Source organism: Calliphora vicina, chromosome 3 (genome assembly GCF_958450345.1).
Source record: "Calliphora vicina chromosome 3, idCalVici1.1, whole genome shotgun sequence".
Classification (NCBI taxonomy): domain Eukaryota; kingdom Metazoa; phylum Arthropoda; class Insecta; order Diptera; family Calliphoridae; genus Calliphora; species Calliphora vicina.
In genome coordinates, this window is record NC_088782.1 from 129439820 (window position 1) to 129465770 (window position 25951).

Consider the following 25951-nt stretch of genomic DNA (forward strand, 5'->3'; position numbering starts at 1 on the left):
TTTTCGCATATTACAACATCTCTGCACATCTTCATTTTAAAATATCTGAGCGCTAAAAAACCCACACTCTACAACTCAGCTAATAATAATTACACTTTTAACAGTCAATGACATACATTGCTGGCTATCCCCACAGCATCATACTGACAAATCAAACAACATAATAGCAAAATAACCCATAAATTATTAAAATAAATTTGTAAATAAATGCAAAAACCAAACAAAAGCAAAAAATATTCATAAATTAACATATTAAAATAAAATCTCATTGAAATTTTATTGAGTTGAGCTGGACTGTAGTGATGAGAGTCGTCAGTCAGTCAGCAAAAAATAAATTGTTTTTAAACAAAACCTGACCAATTTAATTTTACTTTCATTGACCGCTAAAACCAAATGAAATGTATTGAATTAAAATAAAATAAAGTTAACTCATACAACACTCAACTCAACTCAACTAACCCAACCAACATCAATACCGGCTTTTCATACGACAAACTGTTTGTTAACACACAGAGTGAGAAGAAAAAAAGCAAAACAAACGTAAACTTTTTCCGTTTAATGATTGTTGAAAGACTTCTCATGTGGAAACCCCCTCAAAATCTCTTTGGAGTAAATACAAAAACAAAAACTGAGTATAAACAAAACAACGTGCTTGAAGTTCGTTTGGTTGGTAAGGAAGTGTGAGTAAGTAGATACCAAATCCAGTTTATACTTTTATACTATTACTTAATATTTATCGCATCTACTAGTACAAACAAAAAAAGAATAACAAAAAAAAAACAGCAATAAATAAAACATAACATTTGTCGACGTCATAGTTTTTTATTTTGCTGATTACGGTTTCTAACAGTGGTTCCCCAATGAAGTTAAAGAAACATCTTTTTAAGTATGAGTTCTATTATCGGCTAGCCAAAATACATCAAGAAATATTTTCAAAAAATGTTATATATAGAACCATTTGCTTGATTTTCAAAATTCTCGTCACGTAAAATGCAAAACAACGTATCATCAAAAAATTCGAAATTAATTTTATTTTTGATTACGATTCACTACTTTTATTATAAAAAATAACAAAGTTATAACCAAAATTCAAAACAACGTATCATGAAATGCATGATTTTCTTGAACAAAATAACGTATACGTTTGGAGTAATTGACTAATAAATTGTCGCATGAAAGACATTTATTTTTTTAATTTATGCTTAAGATAATGCAGAATATAACATTAAATTATCTTAAAAACTGTTAAAAACTTAATTTAGTTCAAACATTTTTATGAAAAATTTAATGTTTTTCTGTTTTATATTTGAAATTATACTGATTATACTGCGTGGATTTTAGGCCTTTTGTTTGAAATATTAAAAAAATCTAAAATGCAGATTTATAGATTTTTCTGAAATTTTTTTGCAAATGAGAATCATGCTAAAACATGCTAAAGATTTCATAGTGAAATATATAGAAATATAACGATATAAATAATTTCAACTTATAAATCACACTTACCACAAATTGAGAACCCCTGACCTTGAAGCATTAAACTCAAATGTGTCGCTGCATGTAGTTGTACACAAAACTTTCTCTGGCTACAAGTATATTTTTGCTGATTTTGCGGTTCATGGCTTTTTTTCCACCTCTTCTCTGCCTTTTTGCTTTTTTTTTTGGTTACCATTTGAGTCATCTAAAGGTGAGACTCTCTTTTAATGCAGCTTAGCTACACAGCTTGTCTAGAAATTGAGGTTTATTTTGACAAATGTTTGTTGCTTTTTATGGCAAAACAAAAGGCCATGTTCATATTCGTCGACTTGGAAGTTGAGATGTTAACAAATTATGTTAATAAACTGAAATTAAACCAAAAAAGAAGAAATCTATTTTAGTTTTATGTGTAAAATGTGTGCAAAAGAAATATATTGAAGATGTTGTAATTTGGACTTATAGCTGCAAATAATTAAACAGAGGTGTTGATTTATGTGAAATATTTGTGAATAGTATTTAATTGTTTAATACTAAAAATTAAAATTTATTCATAATGTTTAAATAGTTGACATAATTCTGATTTTGTTTAGCTTAAATAGCGGAAATAATGTATTGTAAACAATTATTATACAATTTCTAATTATTATACATTGTAAAAAATTTTATTTACAAATAAATAATATAAATAAATAAACAATAATTAAAAAATGATAAGAGTCACAGTTGACAAATTTAATATAAAAAACACTATATGCATGTATGTACATATGTATCTAATTGAAATTATTTTTTTTTTAAATATAGGTCATATAATTTTTTTAAATTACATAATTCATCACTGCTAATATTAAGAAAGTCCAGGAACGTACAGTTCAGTTCTATTCGAAAAAACAAGCATCCCACCATCTAGACCATAAGTCTCTTAACAATTAATTCTTAATTAAGACTTATTCAAATATATTTTAGTAAATTTTGAAGAAAACTGTAAAACATTGTTGTAGAGAAAATGCCATGACAATATGAAAACAGGAATTCCCCCGATTTTAAGTTTTAATGATTTATTTAGATTTAAACAAATTTTTAATAATTATAAAATATTACATTAATATAACTTATGAGCTCTTCCTATAAAAACCTACTTAACCAAAATAAAATCAATAATAGATGTTGATATTTTTGAAATATCCATCTTTCATGATATTACAAAATAAAGTTTTGCGTTAAATTATTACCATTTCCAAACAAACAAATAAAATAAAAACTCTTCTTCTCTTTAACAAAAACAAATTCAAAACAAAATTAACATTTCACTCATTGAATTATCAATGGCTTTGAAGCACAACGTCCGGAACTATGAACAACACAGTCTCTACAAGTCTAGACTCGAGCAGACAAACGTGTATTAAACTCGAAACAAAACGGCCACAAATACGCGCAAGCGCACAAAAATTTAAATTCATTTTTTAACGTTACGGTTTGAAAAGCAAAAGTGAAAAAAGTGTAAGTGTTTAATAATAAAATAAAAATAATAAGGCAATAATAAAGCAAACTTAAATAACAACAAAAAAAAAAACAACAAACAAGAAAAGAAATTAAACAAATAATAATATTAAAAAAAATTATATTAAACCTTAAAAAACACAAAAATAAAAGTCCACAAAAAATATTTTAAAAAGTAAACAACAAAAAGCTAACAACAACTGTATTATTAACTAAAATCAAAAGAAAGTAAAAAACTTTTAAACACGATCACAAAAAAATACAAATAAATAAAAAAAGATTATATGACACAATAATAAATTGAGGAAATTTTTGTGTAGCTTTATAACAAACCAAGAAATTAATGAAATAATTAGTATAAAAACCCAAAAAAAAAAGTTTAAAGCAAATGGTCACGATTAAATTCATGCCAATTTAATACCCTGAAACCTTAAACTCCTTTTTATTCAAACAAAAAAAAAACTCTTTACTAAAGTGTATCCAACCAATACTTTTAAACATTTGTTTTGAAGACAACTACTTACAAAGACACAACAAACCAGAACTAGCCAAAAACACTTGTTCCTTTCAAAAAAAAAGGACTCTTGTAAAAGCAGTACCCTTAAAAGAGAAAAAGACAAGACTTGATGTAACAAGGAAAATGTTTTTAAAATGCAAAACACGTACGCACATATTATGTCGACATTTTCCAGTAAGCTTGTTATGACATGTTCAAATGACATTTCCGTTTCCTTTTTTCAGTGTGTTTACTGCAATGTTGAGAGAAAAAAATCAAGGATAGCAAAAATAAAAAAGAAAAGAAAAGACAAGACAAGTATTTAAGGGAATGAAACTTAAATTAAAAAGATAATACCAGTTAAAGAATTTTTCCGCAATATTGAGATTTTGTCGAGACTAAAGAAAACTTAAATACTAATCTTCAAATACTATCGTTTAAGTCTTCCATAACTACAGTTTTAGTCCTCCACTATAGAGAAGGAAACCGACACAGAATTCTAGAGACCGTTTCTAGTTCTAATACGAAACTTGTTACTTTAACATGGTGATTTCCTAGTAGAGAGGGTAAATTGAAGTCAAACAGATCATGTCTTATTGATAAATGTATTATAATATTACATTAAATGAATTTTCTGATTTTGGTGCACTATCTTCACTTTGATTTCCTTTTGATAATTCTAACAAGATTCACTCACATTCGTATTGTACACACGTGAATAGCTGATCGCGTTCGCCGCCCTATTATGTTGACTTTATGTCATTAGTACCAACGTATCGAGAATAGTCAATTCGCAATGGTTTCAATACCACATTCTGCTGCTCAACAAAAATAATTTAATTATTACAAGTCCTTAGAGATAGGAAACGGATCATTCTGAATCCCGACAAAAGAAGTATCTGTGGCCAGATCAAATTATTAAAATGATATCGAATTGCTCAGTCATACATATTGCCCTGATTTAGCTATCAATGACTTCTATTTATTCCCACACATGAAAAAATAAACTTCGAATACATGGTTTTTACAAATACGTAGAAGTGATTGGATGTTCTCTTTTTGACGACCATTGGTTCAAGTCAAAAGTGCGTTAAAATTGGCTTTAATGCATGAAAAATTATACTGGGTGCCTTAAGAGCAGTTTTAAACATTAAGAAATGCGTCCTACATAGTTCTGATTTCGAGAATACTTTTCTTGGTTATAAATATTGTGAACAATTTCAATGTAATGAAAAAGTTAGTTTTCCTTCCCCTTCAATAATAACAATTGACAATAAAATATCCTTGTAAATTTATAACAACATTACAGAATGAAATGACACCCAAGATGTGTGGTACTGCACTTAAACTACACAAAATAAAACGAAGCAAGAGCAAATCTACAAGTTAGACAAAAAGGTTGAAAGGTGGAATACAAGCACATACCAACTCCTTTTCGTTTACAAGTTTAGCATTTACAGTATGAGTCGATCTTTTGTGACTCTAACACCTGCTGCTCTTACAATCAATAAGTACTCGTACATAGCAAATTAAGCAGGGTTTGTATGTTTAACTGTAACAAAAATTTTAACATTTGTAGAAAATGCATTTGAATTTTATGTTTTAAACTAAAAATGAAAATGAAAATTAGCTGCAATGCGTATGGCTGTTGGTTTTGAAAGTTTTCCTTATTTCTAACTAGCAAAACAAATAAAAGGGTAAAATTTACTTATTTCTCTAAATAGAGTTAAAAGAACATCGTATTCCTAATTTGGTAATTTGTGCAACAAAACGTGTTTGTTTTAATTAAAGTCTGTTCTAACGTTACAAAAGGTACAAATAACCAAAATTAAAAACATTAAAATTCAAAGAAAATTTTCATTTAAAATGTTGTGCAGCAGCTTAAGCTAAAAACACTTTTAAATTTTATAACTAAACATTTAAAAGAAAAAATACACTTAGAGAAATAGTTGAAACTATTTAAAAAAAATTTACTGAGTTGTTTTATAAAAAGCAAGAATTTGTTTAAGTGTGTTAAACCTTAAACTCATTTCTATATTGTTTTAATAACTGTAATTGCATTCTTGCTAGTAGTTTATGGAGTTGGGTGTTTAAACATGATTAAGTTGAGAATTTTATGCTTCAATTTTTATACTGTTTCTGTTATTATACCATAATTTATATGAATTTTGCAAATGTGACTTTGCATAATCACTTGTTATAAATTTTCCAGGCTGCCGTAAGAAAAAAGATTTTCGAAATTATTCTTAGTTATTTGCCAAATGGAAAATATATACATACATATATATTGTAGCATATCCCCCAGGATTGTATGTATTTTGCCAAGAGTTGTTTGGTTGGTATTCCAGCAATTTTTATTCCTGTTCCCTGCTTTTGTTGAGAAAATAATATTTAACGTGATGATCTGTTGTATTTTGTATATTTGTGTTACATAAGGATGATAATATTTGAAATTATATGCTGGAGTAGCTTACATTTATGAATTGCTATGCTGACGCGTCAAAATAAAAAACGGATTTTAAAAAAAATTTATTCTTTGTCGTCTTATTAAACGTGTGACATTTGCTGAAATAATATTCCTTTTTTTCACAAGAGCATATGAACTTCTACCAAGAATTGGAAATTTGAAATTCTTACTTATTATAAAGTTAAAGCAAATTGTTACGAGGGCTGTGTGATAGACTAAACTTAAACTAATATTTGCTTAAAATAAAAGTAGTAAATGCTCTTTGGTCTTACTTCATATATCCTAAGAATGCTATTTTTTAGGAAACTAACTCATGACCTTGCTCTTTTCTCTCACCCCTCGTAGCACTTTTGACATGTTGTGTTTATTAACGCTTTTTTGCCCTCATTTTTGATTGTCTGTTATATTTCGTACTCATTTATGTTTGGTTTGAGTTCTTATTTTAATATAATTTTCTATTGTTTGTTTGTTTTTTTTTTTGCTTTCGTCTATATGTTTATTCTCTACAAAATTATTTTATTCCATTTTTTTCTGACTATTTTCCACACTCTCTGCGTTATAGTTGCCCCGGTAATCATTGTCATCATACAAATGTCAAAATGTTTCGTTTGTTGGCAACAACAACAAAATGTAAGCGACAACAAATTGCAATACTAATTATATCATTTTTCGCGTACGTGGCTGGCATACGTAATGAGGGTAACAATATGTTGCTGCAGCAGCAGCAAGTGATACAACAGCAGCAACAAACAACAATTGAAAATTCCAATTATCAAAGGTAAGTGCATGGAAGAGAAATAAAAATGAGCATAATAAGAACAATGTCAAGACAAATTGCACTGTATTAATATTTATTAAACACAAATTTAAAGGAAAAAAATTAAAAAAGAGTATAACTGAAAGTATAGAAAATCGTGTGAAAAACTTTCAGTTGTTTAAAAAAATTTCAAGTGATTTCTATAAGGGATTTCGATAGACCTTACCCGTTCCAAATTCGTTAAAAATTGGTCATACAAAATTTTAAGTTGCCCAAACACTTTTAATTAGACTTGATTTGTATTTTATCGAGGATCAATCATCGTATAAATGCATATCATTTACAGTAGTAACTTCAAAAGAGAATTTAAAAATGAAAAGTCTTAAAAATCGTAATGTAAATGGGCTCATATTTGAGGAAAACTGTAAAAGTAAAAAAAAGTATGAAAGTTATAGTCGGTCAAGACCAACCATATGATACCCTACTCCGAGAAGATGATTATAAACTGTTTTTAAAATTTATATAACGATCGTTATAAAATTTGGTGACGTAACTTTTGTATATATGTAGCATTTTATTGGAACACCAACATTTTAAATTGCTTTTCTGAAGTGAGCCTTACATGGGAATTATGACTAATTATGAACCGATCGTTACAAAATTTGGTAGTGCGAGTTCAGCTTATATAAAACATATTTGTGCTCAATTTGGTTTGCATATACTAGATATAACTAAGATATGTGCCTAGGAGAAATAATGGACCGATTCTAAACAATATGAGGAGCCGCAGAACAAAAGGTACTTTTTGGAATTTTTTTACCAATTGATTTTTTGGTATTTTTATAATACTTGGGTTGAAATCTTCTAGAAAAAATCAATTTCACAAAATTATTAAAATTTCAAAAAAGTACCCTCTGTTCTGCGGCTCCTCATATATAAAAGGCTTCGTTCTTGGGGCAATACAAAGGCTTGTACAAATTTTGCATTAACCCAATATACCTTACCCACTATGGTGGTGTAGGGTATAAATATATTTGAAGACTTCCCATAAAAGTAACAGCAGATTTAATGTACATTTTTACAAAATCATTTGTCTATGCCTTAAATTTCATCTTTCTTTTAGCATAATTAATTAAAAATATCTAAACTTTAATATTTACTTTTCTATGATTTCAGCACAATAACTGATATAAAACAACCAACGACTTCGAATTTTCGGCCATCACCCATAATCGATTTCACACCAGCAGATGCTGCTGTACCACAACAATTCAAGCCCACCTATATAGAACCCCAACATACTACCACCAGTAATATAGCCATTTATAACAGCAACAACAACAATAATAATAATAATGATAAAAACAATATTGAGCAAAAACAAGAAATACAAAATGATAATAGACGTTATACGATAGAAACGGCAGCAACATATGGAAATGTTGGAGAACAGCAATTTTCATTTCCTAATGAGCAGCAAAAACAACAAATACCACAACATCTAACAGACAAGCCTATTTATATCTACAGGGATCCATATACAAATGAGAATTATCATTATGCACCAACTGAGACCAATGTAAAGGATACAACGTTGCCTACAACATACAATCATAACAATTACAACAATAATGGTTACAAGCAACAAGATACTCATCATCCTCATCATCATGAAGAACAACAACAACATGATAATAATCAGGAATATTTAGTTCAATCAAGCATGGTAGTAGGCACACATCCACAACAGCAGCAACCCAATCCCTTTAGACCTTACATGAGCTTGTCGGCTGATAAGGATGTGTATCTTAAACGTCCTGGTTTAGTGTATGATGAGAAGCCTAGCTATAATCATCCCAATTCGGTGATTGACAAGAAAAATGATGAAGTTGAAACATTGAAGGCAAATAAAATTTCTTACGATTCACATGACTATCCGCCGCCAAGTTATTTCAAACAGCAGACTTCAAATTTCTTGCCTACTCCAGTGCCGGCTCAACCCTCTACACCTAGGCCAGTGATAAGAGCTACACCTCCACCACCAACTGCGCCACCTAGGCAAGACTATAGGCCCTTTGCACCCACACACTCAACAATATTTAACCAACAACGGCCGCAGCAGCAATATTTACAATCATCACAATCCACGTTGCCTAATTATGCAAACAGCAATGATAATTATTTGTTGAATAAACAACCAACAAGCGACTATTATCGTACAGAAGTGCCACCACCCTCGTATTTGCAACAACAACAGCCACAAATACAATATGAAAACAGGCCACCTTCTTATGAATATGATGCTAGACCACAATCTTCACCACCTCCTTACCAACAGCAACAACATCAGCAGTACCAAGAGCAATATGAATCTCGTCCCCCTGCTTATAATACTCCACAAACTACTTATCCACAAGAGCAATATGAATCTCGTCCCCCTACTTATAATACTCCACAAACTAGTTATCCACAATATGAGTCACCACGACCTCCGCCTGGCCGGCCTTCTTATAATAATTACTATGACTATCAAATAGGTGAATTACCACCACCCCAAGCACAAACTTCATCGCCTCCAACACAACAGTTTAATTACCCCTACCCACGACCGCCGCCTTCACAATATCCCTATCAGGGTCCATACAGACCACCACCACCACCACATGCCCAGCAACAACAGCCAAGTGGTTTGGCAACATTGGCCCAATATGCACCACAATTTACTTCACTACTTCTAAGTGGTGTGGGTGGCGGTGGTTCTAATACTAATAGTCCATTAGGCAGTCTTATAGGTGCTCTTACTGGTGCTGCAACCTCACAACAATCATCATCATCTTCGCCATCTTCATCTTACAACAGAAGACCCGTTAACTCCCAACTCATTAGGGCCTTAGAGAATATAGCACGCAATGACGATTTGCAATGTGTGCCAAAAGTTTTATGCCAAATGATTGCTGCCCAAACACAACGTGGTCAACTGCCCACATTCATTACTTCACCCGCCATTACCAAGTAAGTGCACACACAAGTATCTATGCTCATTTAGTTAGTTGTATCCATAAGTTACCACATAGTTACACACATATTTCCTTTATATAGATTTTGTTAAGAGTTCGCATTGCAACATCTTTTAGTTTAATTACTAGCATACAATTAAAACTGGACAACAATTAAAGTTACCTTAAAGTGCAAATGGAAATTCTTGAAATGTTTTACTGGAACATTATGAGATTCCTAAAACAATTTAACTTGAATTGCAACTAATTGAATTTCCTAAATGTTATAAGATATAAGAAAATAAATTCAAAACTTAAACTTAGTATTAAATGTTGTACTAAATTAAGTTTCATTAAACGTAACGTGCTTTTTCCTAATTTCTAAATCCTTTGTGATCATCATTAAATATAAAATTTAAAACGGAAATCAGCTTAGAATAGGAGATCAGCATGAAAGATTTCAACGCCTTGTAGAAGAGACTAGACTAGGTCCATATGTCCAAGAAAAAATCTCGTGACTAGATCTAAATCAGCTACTTTTTCTCTAGGGTAGTGAGAAACAATGTGCAATTTTGGCAAATAATTTTCCAATATCTGACAAAATCGGTAAAAACTGTTCATATCATATAACAAAAGAAGTCATTATTTCTTTCAGTTTTATAGATTCCCTTATTAGTTTTATATAATGAATCAATTAAAAAAAAAACGTTTTTATCTTTAGTTTTCTAGCTGGCTTTCCTACTGCCTCACCCGCTCTTATCTATGGAAGAGCAGCATTATTGGGTCTAAGTGGTGGTGAGAAAAGTTGTCATCAGACCTATGTGCAATGTCCCAAAAATGAGGTAAGTTACTTTCTTAGAAACTCTAACAACTTAAACAAATTACAACTTTTCTTAATCTCCTTCTTCAACAGTATGAAATAATTTATTATCTTAACAATCATCGTGGTGGTTTCTTCAAATTCTTCAGTGAACCGGAAGAGCAACAAACTGTAAATCATGATTCATCACAGCAAGGTGCAACATCGTTGTTTAGTATTTTATCAGCTTTAACTGGCACGCCACCAGCAGCCACCACAACACCCAGACCAAGACCAAAACCTAAACCTCAGGCGCCTTCCACGGATATCACCAGTGGCATAGGAAATTTCTTTACCCAACTATTGTCTGATTATATGGGTGGTGCTACCGTAGAGTATCAAAGGAGATTTAAACGAAGAACTAAACGAGCCTTGGACGATAAAATTAAATTTGAAGATGAAAGTGAGGAACAGCACAGGGATACAATGATAAAGTTTGAGGATGAAAGCAGAGAGTATCAAGGAGATGTATTGAAATTTAAAGATGCAGATTACGATGTTAATGAGGACAGCCATCAAAACAATGACGAAGACGAAGAAGATTTCCATGATGAAGAGGACAATGAAGATACACAACAAGGTGTTGGCTTCAACGATGATGAACAAGACTATTTAGATGATACTCAAGGTAGAATATTACACAAAACTTCAAGGGGGAGAAAACGTATTAAGTTCTTTCCGGAAATGAGAGAAACTTCAGATGAAATTGACAAGGATGAAGCATTGAAGCAAGTTATTAAAAAATTTAATGATTTTAATAGGGAAAGAAAGTTGAAATTTCCTTCAAACACCGATGAAAGAAAATATATAGATGCTTCAACACAACAAGGTTTAAGACAAGGTAAAATTTTGAATGAAGATGAAGATTCACCCTACCAAGAACAAAATTATGGTCATGAGTTTACCAACTATGTGGAAAATTCTTATGATGATTTTAAAAAAGAATCGAAAAAAATTAAATTCATAGATGATGGAGAGGATAATGAAAAACATTTACAATCATTATATTCCTATTATTTGCATAAACCTAAAGACCAGAAAACAAAGTTGGTTTTTCCCGAAAGAGAGGGTAAAATATTAAATCGTCCCTATTATGCAGCCTCCTATTTACATGATTATTTACAAGATCAACAACAGCAGCAGCTAGAACCTGAAATTGATTCCCCAGCAGACGATAAATTTATTGTATCAAATAGTCAAAGACCTTTACGCTACACCGAATTTCCAGCCACCTCTTCAGCGAATGTCTATAATACACATATAAATTCTTTAAAGACACAAAGTAGTTTTACATCTAATGCGGCTGTCAACAATAATATTTATGTTGCATCTTCACCCGCCATTTCTAACAGCAATAGCAATCACTTTTTGCCCACACCACCTCCACCCGATACCGATTATACTGCTTCCAATTCCATTTACTCCAACAAAGATTACTCTAGTAACCAATACAATTATAACAGTTTAAAGCAGAGTGCATTTTATAAGCCACCAAGATATCCTTCTACTTCCTCCTCATTGTCATCATCATCATCGTCTTTAAGTGGCGGCAGCAATAATTTCTATAAACCTCAACGTTATTCCTCCTCTTCCCCATCTAACAGTCAAACGAATTTTAATCGATACCATTCTTCTTTATATACTACCAGACGTCCTTATGTGGCTGTAACCACCACCAGGAAATCGGATGATAAAAATATTTATGTGACAAATTCACGAGGTGTAACGGAGTATTATTTAACGCCAGATGGTAGGAAGGTTTATCTATAGTAGTTGTAATTATGTGAAAATAAGTAAATTTACTAAATATTTATTTAGTTTAAGTTCAATTTAAAACGCCTATGTAAATACATAAATGTTTATAATCTCAAATTAAATTATTTCCGTACATATTAACTCACACTTGAACAAATACCAAGTACTTTTTTAATAAACGAATGTTTTATGAATATCTCCTAAAGATATGCTACAAGTTATGTTTTTGTTTATTGCAATTTGAATGCATTGACGGTTGCCAGATTAAGAGTTTAAAGAACTTGAATACAAGCATGTTGTTTGAATAAAACATTAATACAGGTGAGATTCAATCAATTACAATTCAACGGATCTTAAATTATTGGTGTTGATTTAGCTCGAATATCTAAATAAGATTATAATATAAATTGTGATCCAATTTGTATAACGTTAACTCCGTTTCTACAGATGTGAGATTTCTTAAGAAATTCCCATGAAATTATAGCGAAATCATTATTTTTGTTCGCGATGTCCCAAAAGTAATCCTTTATATTTTGGGCGGAAATAAGTTGATTTGTTAGTAGAGTTATTTATAGAATTTTGTATTTGCAAACAAGAAATAAAAAAAAAATAAGTCGCAGCCACGAGTCGAACCACCAACCATCCGTTTGCTAGTCTACACCACTGCTTAGTTATTTCATTGTGCGTCAAATAATGGTTTTCACACAGTAATGCAATATTCTTTTCTGTTTTTCTAAAAATAAACATGCAATAAAAAAAAAAATGGGCAAATTGAAAAACAGTTTTTTTGTTTTGTTTGTTTATTTTGTTTTTTTTAGACATTACTACTTAAAAAGTAAGTTATTAAAAAGACATTGTAGCTTTGTAAGCGAAGTTTTTGCTGGCGTTATGCGCTTTAAATTCATTTGAATTAAATTGTAGCGGCAAACATTTAAAAAATCAATTATTCTTTTAATAACATTGATTCAAATCCTAGTGTACAAAAATAAAACCTGATATAATAAATCTCTGTCACTCCAAATATAACGAATATTTTGGTAAAATTATAAACAAATTTTTTAGTTGGGGTAATAATGACGAATAGGCTTAAAAAATTCACAATCTGATTGAAATTCAAAATTTATTTTATGGAGAAATAAAACCTGATTCAAATTTAAATACCATTAATCAAAGGTCAGAGGTCATAGCTTAACGTTTTAAATATTTTATGAAACACAATGCAAATTTTATATATTTTGCCGGATTTAGAAACAAAAAAATTTAATAAAAATTAACCCTTTAATGCAGTTCGGGTGATAATGAGCCACACATTTTCTAACGGCTAAACTAACTGAAATGCAAAATTTACATTATAATACTTGATACACAGTTAAAAAGCCAGATTCACAGTTAAATTATTATAGAATTATAGCTAAGGAATTATAGATTTTATGCACTTGAGTCAAAACCCGTTTTCATTGTGATATTTTTATGATAAATGTATTCAAATAATTTAGCTTTACCAAGAGGTGAAAAGTTGCACGATTTTGATATTTATATTCAGATAAAATTTCAATAGAAAATTAAAAATAAGTTTTTTAATAAATGCAATATTTTGCCTGCATTTTTTTTTATAAAAAAACAATAGATTTAAAATTACTAAATACGAATATAAAAATCATCACTACTAACAACATGCACTACATATTCAATACTACAGCCTTAAATTATGCACCAAACTACTCAACTTTACTACAATAACATTAATTTAAAACTAAAGTCTACTTCAGTGCTAAATTAAAAATTAAACAACACACATTTTTTTACATATTTTTTTATTTTTTTTAATATTATACAAAAGTTTTTTAAACATTTATTATAATAACAACAATTACTTACTAACTACAAATAAAAATACATATACACAATAAATAATTGCTACAAAATGACTGAAAAAAATAAATCAAAAACAAAAAAACTTAATTTAAAAAAAATGCACGAAATGATAGTAACAATTCAAAATGAGAAGATCAAAAAAATATTGCAGTAATTTTAACAAAAATGTGAAAAATGAAAAAAACAACATTACGGACAAAAACCATTTAAAGCAAAAATCAACAAGTTAAGCTATGATGGTGGGTATTAAATGTACAGGAATGCAATACAGCAACCAACCAAAAAAGAAAAAAAGGAAACAGTACATGACAAACAAATAATAAAGAAACAAGTAGAAAGAAAATCCCTTGATAAAAGTACAAAATTAAATTGTGTTGCATACACAGTAAATTTGGCATGATGTGATGATGCACACACAGAGTAAATGTGTTGGCAACAAACAAACGTGAGTGTATTGGGCGTAAGTGTGAGGTAACGGTGAAAATTATGTTCTCTCTCTCTGTTCCAAAAAGGACCAAAAAATGGACACTTTTTTGATGTACATGAAGAGTAACACTTTGGTAATGTGTCTGTCAGCTAGTATGTGTAACTGTTTGCTTACTTCCATGTAGTAGTAACAGTAATTCCAATATTTTTTTTTCATTTTCCTGCAGTAAGGCGCTTAACATGTTGCTTGCATTTCATTTAATACATATTGTCAACAATTTGTTGGAATTTATACCCAAAGATTTGCAGCAATTGTTTTTTTGTTTGTTTGGTTTAAATTTTTTTCAATTTAATGAAAAAATTTTCCACATCTTTGTTTTTTTTTGGTTTTGTCAGTTTGATTGCTGACAAAATGAAATCGTTTGTAACTGTATTAACAAAAACATCCCACACTCGGGTTTCCAGACTCAAACAATATAAAATGACAGCAGAAAAAGCAACAACTACAATGACTTTAGAACAATGAAAAAGTGGTCATTCATTGTTTGTTGCAAAAAAAAAGCAACGAAAAAAACGAAAACACTTTACAAATAAAAATAAAATTTAATGATGCCTCAGTTGATACGTAAAGCAAAAAAACACATAACAAAAACACTGTAAATTACTTTAAAGGGAAAAATTCATTAATTTCTTTAAAATTAAAAAAAATAGAGAGTATTTAACTCACTCTGTTTGGGATTTTAATATATTTTTATTTGTTTTTGCTTTTATATATATAAAAATTTGATGTTCTTACACTGTTGTTGCACCACATACACCACATGTCAATAACATTTGTTTAATTTATGCAACATAATTATTTACATTCCACTTTACATTACTGTCCACAATACATGCTTGCATGACCATCAACAACCACAATAACATGCACAAACATGCACAGTAAACAGTAGTAGATGAAGAATATTCATTTAAACAGGAAAAAAAAAACAAAAATGTTACAACACTTGTGGTTGTCAAACTCATACTTTTTACCAACTGTCTATCTGTAAAAGTGTTGCCAATAATGAGTTTGTGTCTTGGGAATTTAAAAAGAGGTAAAAATGCTATTTTGAATGTCTTTAAATCTCAGAATTATTTTTTTTTTTAGAAAATGTTGCCTTTTTTGCCATGTAACAATGCGAAAATGTTGCACTAAACAAATCAAAACTGAATTTTATTAATTTAAACATTTTTATTAATGATTTTAAATGTCAGAAGTGATTTTATTTTCTAGAAAAGGTTGCCTTGTGGCAGGGTAACAAATTGAAAATGTTGCACTTACTTTAGCAGAATGTTGTCTTTGGTAGGAGCACAACAGTACAAATTTGTTATTTTCAACTAAACTGAATTTGTGTGTTGTTTTTTTATACAATTCTTAAAAAGTTTGTTCTGGCATAAGGAAGACAGAAGACCTTTTTAAACTCCAAACTTTCTAGAATTGGTGATAAAGGACAATGCGAAATTTGGCAAACAAAAAATAATTGGAGTTCGAAATGTTTCTCAATGAATTTGAACGAAAGTTCTTGATATGAATTACCGCATTTGTAATCAAGTCAAATTGCCCATCACCTGGCAACTTTGGTTACCTTCCCTCACACACAAATACTCATTTCGGAATTTTCAAGTTTAAGCCCTGGTGCTCATCATTACAATAAGAAAAAAATCTTTAAATTTAATGTCAGTCAGTCTTTGTTTGCCAGTGGTAAGAGTTGCATGTCATTCTTATACGATTTTTTACTGCAATATTTTTTTTCTTCTCAACGCTACAAAAAAAAAAAAAATGAAAATTGAAATGGTTAAAACAAATAAAAAGAAAAAAAGGAAGGAAACACCATTAAATATAAATAAAAAAAAGGGTAAAATTTTGCACTGGTTACAAATAAAAAATATGTGTACATTACTAAGAGGTAGTCAGTAGAGGTGGACTACTTTACTTTTTACTGTAAACTGTTAAACTACGTACATATTTAACGTGGCTGGGGTGGAGGTAGGGGACCAGTGCCTGGACATGGCATTCTCTTAGCCAACAAATGGCACAGGGGTACATCACGCACAGCATCACCAATGAATAAAGACAGCAAATACCATTGTTTCATACCGGTTGATTGCACTTTGTAGTTACTGCACAACAAAAAAAAAATACAACAGAATGTTACAGAATAAAATCATACAAATGTATAAAAATCCAAGTAGTATATTTAAGTTTGTATATTAAAATAAAGCCAATGTTATAATGCATAAAAAAAACAAAGACAAAGTAAGTAGTAAAAATTGCATTGTATATAAAATAAAAAAAAATGTATAAATATAAACCGTAATATAAAAGCGGATTAAAAACAATAATATCTCATAAGTAGTAGTAAAAGTAGTCGAATGTTATATACATAGATACATTCATACACATACATATATTTATGCATCTTTTTACTTTACTTTACTCATTTGTCTAATAAGAAAAAATAAACAAATAAACACACACAATGATATAAAATAATGTTGCAGTACTTAAACAAAGACTACTTCAATGTAGAAATGTGGGAACAAAAAATATGAGAAAACTCTAAAGAAAGAAATGAAAATTACAATAGTAATATTGTTTTTAATAAATCAAGTGCAAATGAAAGTTGAGAAATTATTAACGAAGATTAGTAGGGAAATTAAAAGAAAAAAATTACAAAAAAAAATTGTACAGGGGTTTAAAATAATAATAATAATAATAAAACAATACAGCAGAAAGAATGCAAACAAACCCTAAGATATGCTGTCATATTAAGAAAAAAATAATGCCTTAAAGTAGACAACATAACAAGTCACATTAAAAGAATAGGCTGTAAGGTACATCTATAAACTATGCTTTAAAAATGGTAAAAAAGGACTTTAATTGAAATACAACTTTAAATTTATTTATGTATTTTTTGTTTTGTTCTTGTTTAAAACTTATTTTTATACTTTTGTTTTTAAATTTTTCCAACAAACAAACTAATTTTCACATTTAATTCATTCATTGTTTCCTGGTTTTTCTTTGCAGCTCTCAAATACCCAAAAGGTATTTATTTCATTATTTCCATATCAAAATTTTTACTAATGCATTTTGACACTTAAGGAACCAAAAAAAAAACAACACAAAACAAACTTAATTTGAAATCCATTCAAAATCATGCATGCTTGCTAAACAAAACAAAAATAAACAAACTTTACATTGATTTCAAAATTTTTTACATAAACAACAACAAGAAAAATTATAATTTTAGAAAAGTGAGAAAAATTAAACCAAATAATAAACGAATTTAAATTACACTACAGTCATGAAAGACTGCTATCATATAAAAGTATGTCAATAAATGGGACAACATGCTGATATTTCGTGAAGATATGATGTTAAAATTTTTATAATTTCAGGTATTGAATCGAATATATCTTGGTGTGATTAAATAATTCCCAGAATTTAAATATTTTGTTTTTCAATTTCGTTTAATTTAGAATATTTTATAGTTTCTGATAAAATATACATACATCATTCGTGCTGATGAACTAAATTTTAAAACTTTTGCATGAACGGCCCCTTTACGAACACACACACTCATACTAACAATAGGTTGGCACCAAAAAACAAAGTTGTCTTTGTTGTCAACTGAAATGAAAGATTAATCCATTTTAAGATAACATTTCTTATGACAGCTGTTCTATTTATTGGGCTGTGCCGAATCTTCACCAAAGAATAATTTAAGATAAATATTAAAAACAATTTTTGGTAAAAATTTAAATATTGGAAATAAATGCTGTGAAAAAGTGATTTTAAATAGCAACTTTCTAGAAAATAGTTAAAATAATATCTGATGTCTTTGACACCATATACCTAGAAGAAATATGAGTAAATCTAAACAAGGACCTCTTTGGTTCTTATTACAATAATATTAGTATCATACAATTAAATACACTCTCATATAATCTAGACCACCCTAAGTTACATACTATATGCACAAAAAACAACATTATCAACACATTGTTAAAATAAGCTGGTACTTTAACAACAAAAACACAAAAAAAGCAAACGCTTTAAGTAAAGTTTCTAATACGATGATAATATTTGCATACATTTTTGTTGTTTTACAAAAAAAAATATGAGAACATTTCACACTCTCCATTCCAAAAACAAGAAAGGCAACAATAATGTTGAACTTATTGTAGCTAAGTAAACAATAGAGTAGAAAAGTTTACATATGTCAAGTACATTCATACAAAATTTCAAAATTTTTCCTTTAGATTTTCCCTGACTATGAAAAATTAGATTTAGGGGAGCAGGAGTATAAGAGAGTAAGAGTTTATTTTAGTTATTAAGTTTCAAAAATGTTATCAAGGTTTTTTTCTTGTTTTTTTTTACAATAAAAGATATAAAGGAGTGAGTAGATACATGGAAAAAGCAAGTAGTTGCCAGTAATTCCTTTATTTGCATGCGACAAATGTCCAGCATTAGTTAGTTTTGTATAAACAAAGGTTTTTCGCAAACAACAAAAGTAATTATAAAAGGACTGACTGTTGCTGGAAAGGGGCAAAAGAATTGTATAAAATTTAATAATAACAAAATATGATTAAAAATTTGGTCAACATTAAGTCCTTGATAACATAAGCAAATTATAATTTAATATAAGTTTTTGTTATTTTATAGAAATAAAATAAATGACGATAAAGAAAAGCATGTATTTTTTATTTTATTTATTACATATATTTTAAATTCCTTAAAAATTTTAATTAAAGTTTTGCAAGAAATTGTTTTTGTATTTAAATAAATTTAAGCCAGTATTATTATCACTCGCGATTGAATTGAAATCTAGTTATTTTAATAAATTCTTATAAAAACTTCGATTCCCCGAAAAGTATGCTCCAAAAATATCATTAAATCGCGTTAAACTCTCAATCCTTACTACAAATGCAGTATATTCCTCTGCTCTCCTCTCCTGTTTTTAAGCTCTTAAAAATTTTATTATCCTAAATGTATGGTTTAAAAAATCCTTTAAAACTTGTTACGCCAATGTTTTCATTACATTTATCGTTCTCTTAAACTTTCTTTGTTTTCTTTAGTACCTCAATATTTATTAGATTGCGTAAGGTCAGTGTCTTTAGAACAAAAGCAAGACTGCAAAAAAGTTGTTAAAAATCTTAGCAACTGTAACTTTTTTTTTTATTGATTTTTCTTCTTTCGCTTTAATTTATGTATATTGTCATTTGAAGTCATAAAATTATGGAAAATAAAAATTGTTTTTTTTTCTTGCGCAATTGTGAATTAAATGATATGACTGCTGTGAACAGTCGTAAAAGTTTTGTGGATTTTTTTGTTCTTTTTTGGCGAACAATAAACGTTAATCAGGAATTATAAAGACCATGTGTAAATGTGAAAAATAAAGTTAAGGGAAATCAGTTGAGGAAATTCTGTAAATTATTTTTAACTGACAATTGAGCAAATAAATCAAGTCGAAGTAAATTGCATAATTTTAAACACAAAAAACTGAATAATAAACTAATGGCCATTATTACAACTTGCCTTTAAGTTCGTAATAGTAAAAGAACTTTAAGGGTACCTTTTTCTATTGCTTAAAGTTAACTTTTACTATTAGGAACTTAAAGGAAAATTGTATTGGGAGAAATTTAACGTTTCTGATTAGGCCCTTAAAAAATCTAGCTTTTCATACTTTCAGCAGGACAATTAAGCATTTTTGTCAATACTAAAAAAGAAATCAAACTTCAATATACATAAGTATGAAATGTTAATTAAATAGACAAACACATTGATTTTTTTTGTTGTTATTTAAACAAAGTCAAGAGTTTTTATCTGCTGGTCCTCTTCTGAAAAAGTGAGTATTCAGAACTCGAAGATTTCAAACTTCTTGTTGATTTAAAATTTTTTAATTTTTCCTTTATTTGGCAACTCTTAAAAAAACTCCTCTCATTAATGTAAATTTTTTTTCCAACAATTTTCAATTTTCCTTTAACTTTTAGCAAAACAAACTAACTACAAATCTTTTCCAACAAATTAAACAAACAAACCAACAACGTACTTAACTCAACTCAACGTCTTTAGAACTTTTTTGTTTGGTTTGAAATTAATATATGGACAAAGTTTTTCATGTTTTATCTTAGAGTTTTACAAGTGAAGAAGACATTAAATTATGCACAAATGAGTTGGCACTTTTCAAATAAAAATTGATTGAAAAACATTTCAACAACATGCTGCTGAAGCTGCCACAACTACGAGTACTACTAGCAGCATCATCATGCAGCTAAAGTAATAATAACAAATGAAATGCATTTGACAATGACATTTTAACAAACAAAAAAAAAAGTAAATAAAATCAAGTACTCTGACTGCAAATGATGTTAAGAAAGAATGAAAAACTATCGAAAATCTCAACTCATTACACATGTAAACGGTGAAATCATCATAACAGGGGGCGTTAGTTGAATAAGGCCATAAAAATCTTGGTAATATTTCAAATGGGTCTTAAACTTTTGAAACTGATCTACCACATTGTATGTTACAGGATTGAAGTCACTATTAGGGTCCACCATTTCTTACTGCTGCGCTCTAAAGTAGAAATTTACGCATTTAATTATATTTGAAATGAATCACACTTATGTTAAAACTAAATTTTCATTTTATTCATGAGTCCTGTTAATATTCTCAAAAAATATGTGAACCGGTCCCTAACCTCGAGGAACTAACCATGGGCCCAGATCTGTGTCTGTTTTCTTCCTTGTGTAGTTGTAAGAGAATAACAATTTATTTCTTATTTCAATGATTTAGTGCAAAAGAAAACTGAGTTGTAGTAAGAAAATATGAATGCTATAATCTGAATTTATATATATTATTATATCTAAAATAGCTTAATTTTCTGGAAAACTTAAAGTATGTATTAAATTGAAGAGTTCTATAGTGAAAGTAAAAAGTCCGAATTGTCGACTTTCTTCGATCCTTTAATACTTGACATTTTTATTTTTAATGCAAAAAATTCTCAGCAATAAATTTAGCAACCATGTATCTTTTACATTAAGATATTATTAAAATTTGATAAATTTCATTTATATTTTTTTAATGCAAAAAATACATGGTTGCGAGATTGACGAGACATTTATGCAATAAAATCGACCTTATTTTTTTTTTTATTTAATAGATTTTTTTTGTCTTTTTTGGGATATTCAAAATTATGTCTGCAAAGTCTTTCAGGTGTTCAGTCACGTTTTAGTTCAAATTAAAAACAATTAAATAATTTTGAAATTTTATGTGAAAATTAAATCAAATTTTATTTTGAATTCAATTAAAATATTAAAACAAAAAAAGTTCAACCATTATGGTGAGCAACACAATTTTTTTGAGTGTATAAACACAACAAATCCACTTGTTCAATAATAAATGAGCCATAAACTCATTGAAATAAACGTAATAGAAGTTCGTTTGTTATGCTATTTTTATGCAGAAATTTGAAACAGTAAAGAGTTTGATGACCTACCTGAAAACTTCTTGCCAATTAAGATGAGTTTGGGAAGCACGTCCGGGACGTGAAGCATGTATGCGACAGGGTTCTTCCAAGATGCAAGCTCTGGAACCAAATTCGCGTAAAATTTCCTTTTGAGCAATATCAGCATCGTAGGCTAATAAAGCGGTATCACGTTTGCTGCGAGCACGATAAGTATCTGAAAATAAATTTACAAAATTTGGGATTATTTACAATAATTAAAAGAAAAATACATTTTAGAAACAATTGAAGGTTAGGATTTAATAAATTTAATGACTCTCATGCTTTTGGTGCAAAAAAACTAACTAAACAAATTCCTATTTGAATGTTTTATGTAAAAACACTTTATTATGTCATAGCATTTGTATATATGTATGTACATATTTATAATATTTTTGATACTTCATAAAAGTCATGCTCAAAATTCATTCGACAAATATTTTTTATGTAAATGAATCTTAGAGTTTGCTTAGGTATTTTTTCACGTACATAAGTTTATTCATTCGTTTGTAGTAGTAATAAGTATATACTTGTGTTAAGTATGTAGAGGTATTTCCCCCAAAACAATCGTTTGTTGATTTTTGTTATAGCCTTGACCCATTTTTATTTGAAAAATTTTTATTTTGTATTTTTTGTTATGGGTTTTTGCCTCTTCAGTGATTGGTAAAACATGTATTGTCGTTCCTAAGCATGCAGTTAAATCAAAGAAACCACGTTTATTAAAAAAACAAACAAATAATAGCTACAAATACAACATTGAGAAGAAGTCATACGTGCCGTGACTAAAGTTAAAGACCTTTTGATTGTCGTATGTAACATATGCTGAGAAGAGGCTTTTAAGGGTTATTGCTGTTGTTGCTGCTGTTCGGTATAAAAAATATAACAATAATAATTGGGTTAACAGGCCTAATGTCAAGTGCAAAGCTTAAAAGCTTTTTTTGTTCGTTCAATATACTAAGAATTTTGAGTGTTGCTTGCATGTGGAATGTGAATCAGGTCAAGAGAGCACACACAATATTGTTTTTAATTAAAGCAAATATTTATTAGTAGCTTAAGCTAAAATAGAAAATTAAAGTCATGCATGCCCTACAACACAATGATATAGGTAAGACAACTGAATGGATCATCTAAGATACATACATCCACAGGAAAAATATGGTACAAACTATTCAACAATATTATGACCACTGCAATCATTCATATGCCTGCCGTAAACAAATTATATTGGATTTATCATGTACTCGACAGCTGCAATCATATATATGTTTGTAAATGATCAAGTATTTACTAATGACAATAATTTTCAAGATGAAGAATTACATAATAATATGTTACTCTCAAATTATGGTTATTATTTGGTTATCATCAGAGAAAACAAAAATGCACATATTGATGTTTATAGCAAAAAAATATCATGAAAAAAGCTAAAAAAATATCAACAAAAAAGAAAGAAATTGCAAAAAAAAAATAAAAAAAATTGATTACGGCACTCATTGCTGATAGTGGTAAAATATAGTTGAAAATGTTCTGATTATGTATTAAATGTGCCTTTGATCATCACATCAGGTTTTATCTAGAATTGTCATTCGAATACAAATTATTCGAAAAATTGTTATTGAATATTTTCTGTTTATTTGTTCTGATAATCTAGGAAATTTAAAACATTTATCGATTACCCGAATAATTAAAAAAATCAACTTTTATTCGATTGAAATAATACTCGAATAATAGACAACCCTAATTTTGTTTTAAATAGTTTTTCATAATTTTGGATTATTATCAGCCCTGTCACAGAATTCCATTCCGATCGAAAGTGGAATTAATTCCGTATTTCGCTTCTTCAGAAAAAGTAAATCTAAAATTTCTTTCAGTTTTTAAAGTGGAATTGATATTTCATTGTAATTGTTTGTTTTCCTAAAATGTTCTATCAATTTCTGCACCAAAAATTTCACTTTTGTTTTAATATATAAAACGTTTTCAAATTAATATCAGAAATTAAACGGAATCTGAAGAACCTATAACGAAATCGATCGGAATAATAACTACGGAATTGAAACCATTCCGAACATGTGACATGCCTAAATATTAAAATCAATTATGGAAAACAAACAAAAATTATTTTCATGATTTAAAATGTTTTATAAAATAACGGTATTTTCGATTATTTCGGTAAAACTATTTTAGCGGTATACAAACTTGATTTTTTTTTCAAATTATGACACTTTAATGTTTTATTTAAACTTGTAATTCTCAAGGAAGTAAATCAATTATTCTGGTTCATGTTAATTTATTTTTTATAATTCACCATTGTTCAGATATAAAATTCCGGATTGATTTTAGACACTTTATCCATTGGTAAGAGCGTAAATTAGTTTTTCAAAATATTATTTAAATTATTTTATTATTGAACTTCAGTTAAAATAACTTTTTTTTATATTTTTTTAAAATTTCCACTTACTTGGATTCAAAGAATATGCCAACTTTTTGGCAAATTGCGAAAGACGCACAGACAATACAATCACTGGAAAGCCGACTAGTTGTACGGGTAATTCGAATAAAGGATCGGGATTTTGGGCAACACCATTCTCCACAAATTCAATTAATAAAACAAACAAAACATATAAACTGGGCAGCAGGGTTAAACTAAATACTTGACGTAGATTCATTTTGTATGTTGTAAATTTAATAACAGGTTTTTTAAGTATTTAAAGCAATTTTATGTATTATTTTTTTTCTTTAAAAATTTAATATATATATTTTTTTTGCCACTTTAGGGTACTACCGCTTTTAAGCAACGAATTTCTGCAACTGATTACAAGTTTTGCTTAAAATTACTAACAAACTTGGCCTAAACGTAGATGGCTTACACAAAAAAAAATCAAAACTTAACAAAAGACAAGAGTCTTTAAAATTAAAACAGGGAGAGGATGACAAATACTATATACGACATGTTTATTTAACTTAAACTAAAGCCATAAAAATAACAAAATACTCAAACAAACAAACAAACAAATAAAAACATAAACAAATTACTAAATATTTAGCTTAACTAAAATGTTGTTAACCGCCAAATTATTTAAACGTAGAAATTTTTGTTGGTATTTTTGTAAAACTTATGATTTAATTAAACCAAATGTAATAATACACTACCACCATTACAATGTATAAGTACTTTTGAAGTGGTCTTACGACTCTCTTGGCCAAATTATTATTGTGACCAAGATTTTTTTGTTTGCGTGTTTGAAGAGAGAGTAAGATGGAGTAGAGTGTGTTTTTTTATTTATGCTTTAGTTATTTATGACAAAAATGCTGTGTTAGGGTTGCCTAGTCACAGCACAAATGTTGATTACCCGGAAGCAGATTTGTAAGCGGGAGTCAAATGATATCCCCCTATCGAAGCTACTTACTATTTGCTTGCAATGTCCCTCTTGGCAGGCCTTTTGACTTTAATAATGTTTTTTTTTCTTGTGAGAGAAAATTTTGCACTTCTTCTGCCCTCTTTTGAAAAAAGATAAAAAGAACCTGGGCATATGATTATCACAATAAAAAATAAACATAGAAGAAATTTTTTGTATAAAAATATAATCTAAATTCGATTATTTATAAATTCGAAAAAAAATATTGACGTAAAGGAGCTGAAAAGGGCCACTTTTTTGAAATATTTAAACTAAATATTTATTACTTTAAAAAGGGTGGGGAATGTATAATCTAGAGGTTTGGATGTAACGCAAGTCGGGTATTTTAAGGATATTTTTTAAAATCTGGATCTATAAATATTTGCAGATAATCTTAAAATT

General features: G+C 28.9%; 2 protein-coding genes across 2 annotated transcripts; one reads left to right on the top strand and one right to left on the bottom strand.

Annotated features, from left to right (window-relative positions):
• Nucleotides 1-1625: 1625 nt before the first annotated feature.
• Nucleotides 1626-24820, bottom strand: LOC135955096 (uncharacterized). The gene is made up of 4 exons (XM_065505392.1): nt 24613-24820; nt 22149-22332; nt 16610-16767; nt 1626-1838 (listed from the first exon to the last, which is right to left on the bottom strand). Exons 1-3 carry the CDS (start codon nt 24818-24820, stop codon nt 16614-16616), a joined length of 546 nt encoding a protein of 181 aa, XP_065361464.1. The 3' UTR covers nt 1626-1838; nt 16610-16613.
• LOC135955760 (serine protease filzig) lies at nt 6536-12520 on the top strand. The gene is made up of 6 exons (XM_065506117.1): nt 6536-6714; nt 7870-8931; nt 8974-9705; nt 10411-10531; nt 10603-10974; nt 11083-12520. Exons 1-6 carry the CDS (start codon nt 6536-6538, stop codon nt 12316-12318), a joined length of 3702 nt encoding a protein of 1233 aa, XP_065362189.1. The 3' UTR covers nt 12319-12520.
• Nucleotides 24821-25951: the final 1131 nt, after the last annotated feature.